This window comes from Pterocles gutturalis, unplaced genomic scaffold, assembly GCF_000699245.1.
Source record: "Pterocles gutturalis isolate BGI_N339 unplaced genomic scaffold, ASM69924v1 scaffold16223, whole genome shotgun sequence".
NCBI classification, from domain to species: domain Eukaryota; kingdom Metazoa; phylum Chordata; class Aves; order Pterocliformes; family Pteroclidae; genus Pterocles; species Pterocles gutturalis.
This window is the reverse complement of record NW_010118352.1, coordinates 42810-44347: the sequence shown is the minus strand read 5'-3', so window position 1 is coordinate 44347 and position 1538 is coordinate 42810. Positions and strand designations below refer to the sequence as shown.

The window sequence follows — 1538 nt, the reverse complement described above, 5'->3', positions numbered from 1 at the left end:
CCTGTTTGGTTTTCTTTAACTAGTAACTCCAGTATAAAGTAGGCTTGAAGCATCTTCCAGTTCAGTGTGGTGCAATGAACTGGTGTTTTCTTAAAAAGCTTCAAGTTCCCAGCTTTTATCGAAGACTATACCCAACTGAAGTCGCACTGAGGAACAGTCCATTCCACCCAGCATGGCCAAGGGTCTGGCACACAGCACTGACTCACACTAACAGGATGATCCAACTGCCAGAGAAACCAAGAAGAGCAAAGTTTGCTTACACCACTACCCTTACACTGCAAATCAAAAATACCACACTGCCACCAACCTTGGCTTTTGTGATCTCTGCATCCATCGGGTGCTTCGCTTTAAAGATATTCTGTACTTCTTGTTTCGGACTGCAAGACAAAGGCAAAATGAGTACACAGTACACTCCACACTATGTAGAGCATTCTCCAATAGCAACTAATTATATTGGGAGAGTTTATAACTCCCAGGATTGAGTTTGGGATGGGGCACTGCACCAGCTCCATTCACAATTCACCCTTTTTCTTCCCTTGGCCCACCACAAGAGCCCCAAGCCCAAGTATAGACCAAGTCTTACTTGCTCAGTTGCTTCCAACGCTGAAAAAAGTCTTGAGAAGACATCTCTGTTGGCTGGAAAAATTTATTCAGTGTGATGGGTAATTTTACCGAAAGATTTTGAAATGTTCCGCCATACCTGCAGATACAGAACAGAAAGAACACGGTGTATGCAGCACAGCGTCAGTCTCAGCCTAAAGCCACCAAGCAATCAGGGATCAACACTAAGGTACAATTGTTTGTGATTAAAATCCATCAACTGCTGACAATGTTATTTCTAAGATAAGGTTTTTAATCCACTGCTAAATAAATTTATCTGCTTTGCTTAAATGGCACATGAAAGGGAATTGTCAGAACTCACTGTAAGGATCTCCATTTCAACACAGGTTGTTATCCTTCTAGACAGCACCCCCCAAAGGAGTGAAAATACACTGCTGTGAAAACACACCAGTAAGAACTAGTTTAGACTAGAATGCCAGAATGGAGCCCAGAGCTCAGGGCTTCCCAAAGGCTGATGCTGAATGGCCATAACAAGGTTCTATTTTTGGCTGCATCCATTTCCAATTCAAGTTGCTTGCAGAAACGTTTCCGTTTCCAGAGCAGAGAAATTACTGCTTATAATCCTGTCAAGATTTCTTAAGCAAACAGGAAGACTGCTGGTTTATACAGACAGCAGAACGAGCAGTCATGGAGACATTTATCAGTAGATGCTTCTTGATTTTTTTTTTTTTAAACACACATTGTTCCAAGTCGATTCCCTGCCTCCCCCTGTAGCTTAAAGCTTTGTGAGATCAAATTTTCAAGTCATCTACCTAAGACAGCTCTACATGTCCGTATTTTACACTTCAATCATGAGGCCCAGGGCAAATTTAACATCTTTCATCTAATTAATTCACTAGCATTCGAATCCTGCATTTTACCTGAACTGAATGTTCAGGATTGGAGCTTCCATAAAGTCAGACACACATTCAATGTTC

At 41.7% G+C, this 1538-nt stretch overlaps 1 protein-coding gene across 1 annotated transcript in view; it reads right to left on the bottom strand.

Moving 5' to 3' along the window:
- Positions 1-307: 307 nt before the first annotated feature.
- Positions 308-1538, bottom strand: part of AP2A2 (adaptor-related protein complex 2, alpha 2 subunit) — a gene marked incomplete at both ends in the record, with an annotated part of 31425 nt that continues 30194 nt past the window's right edge. The window contains 3 exons of the mRNA XM_010076175.1: positions 308-377; positions 584-700; positions 1482-1538. The exon at positions 1482-1538 is cut by the window's right edge and continues 85 nt beyond it. Coding sequence (XP_010074477.1) covers positions 308-377; positions 584-700; positions 1482-1538 — 244 coding nt within the window. The remainder of the gene's footprint in view (positions 378-583; positions 701-1481) is intronic.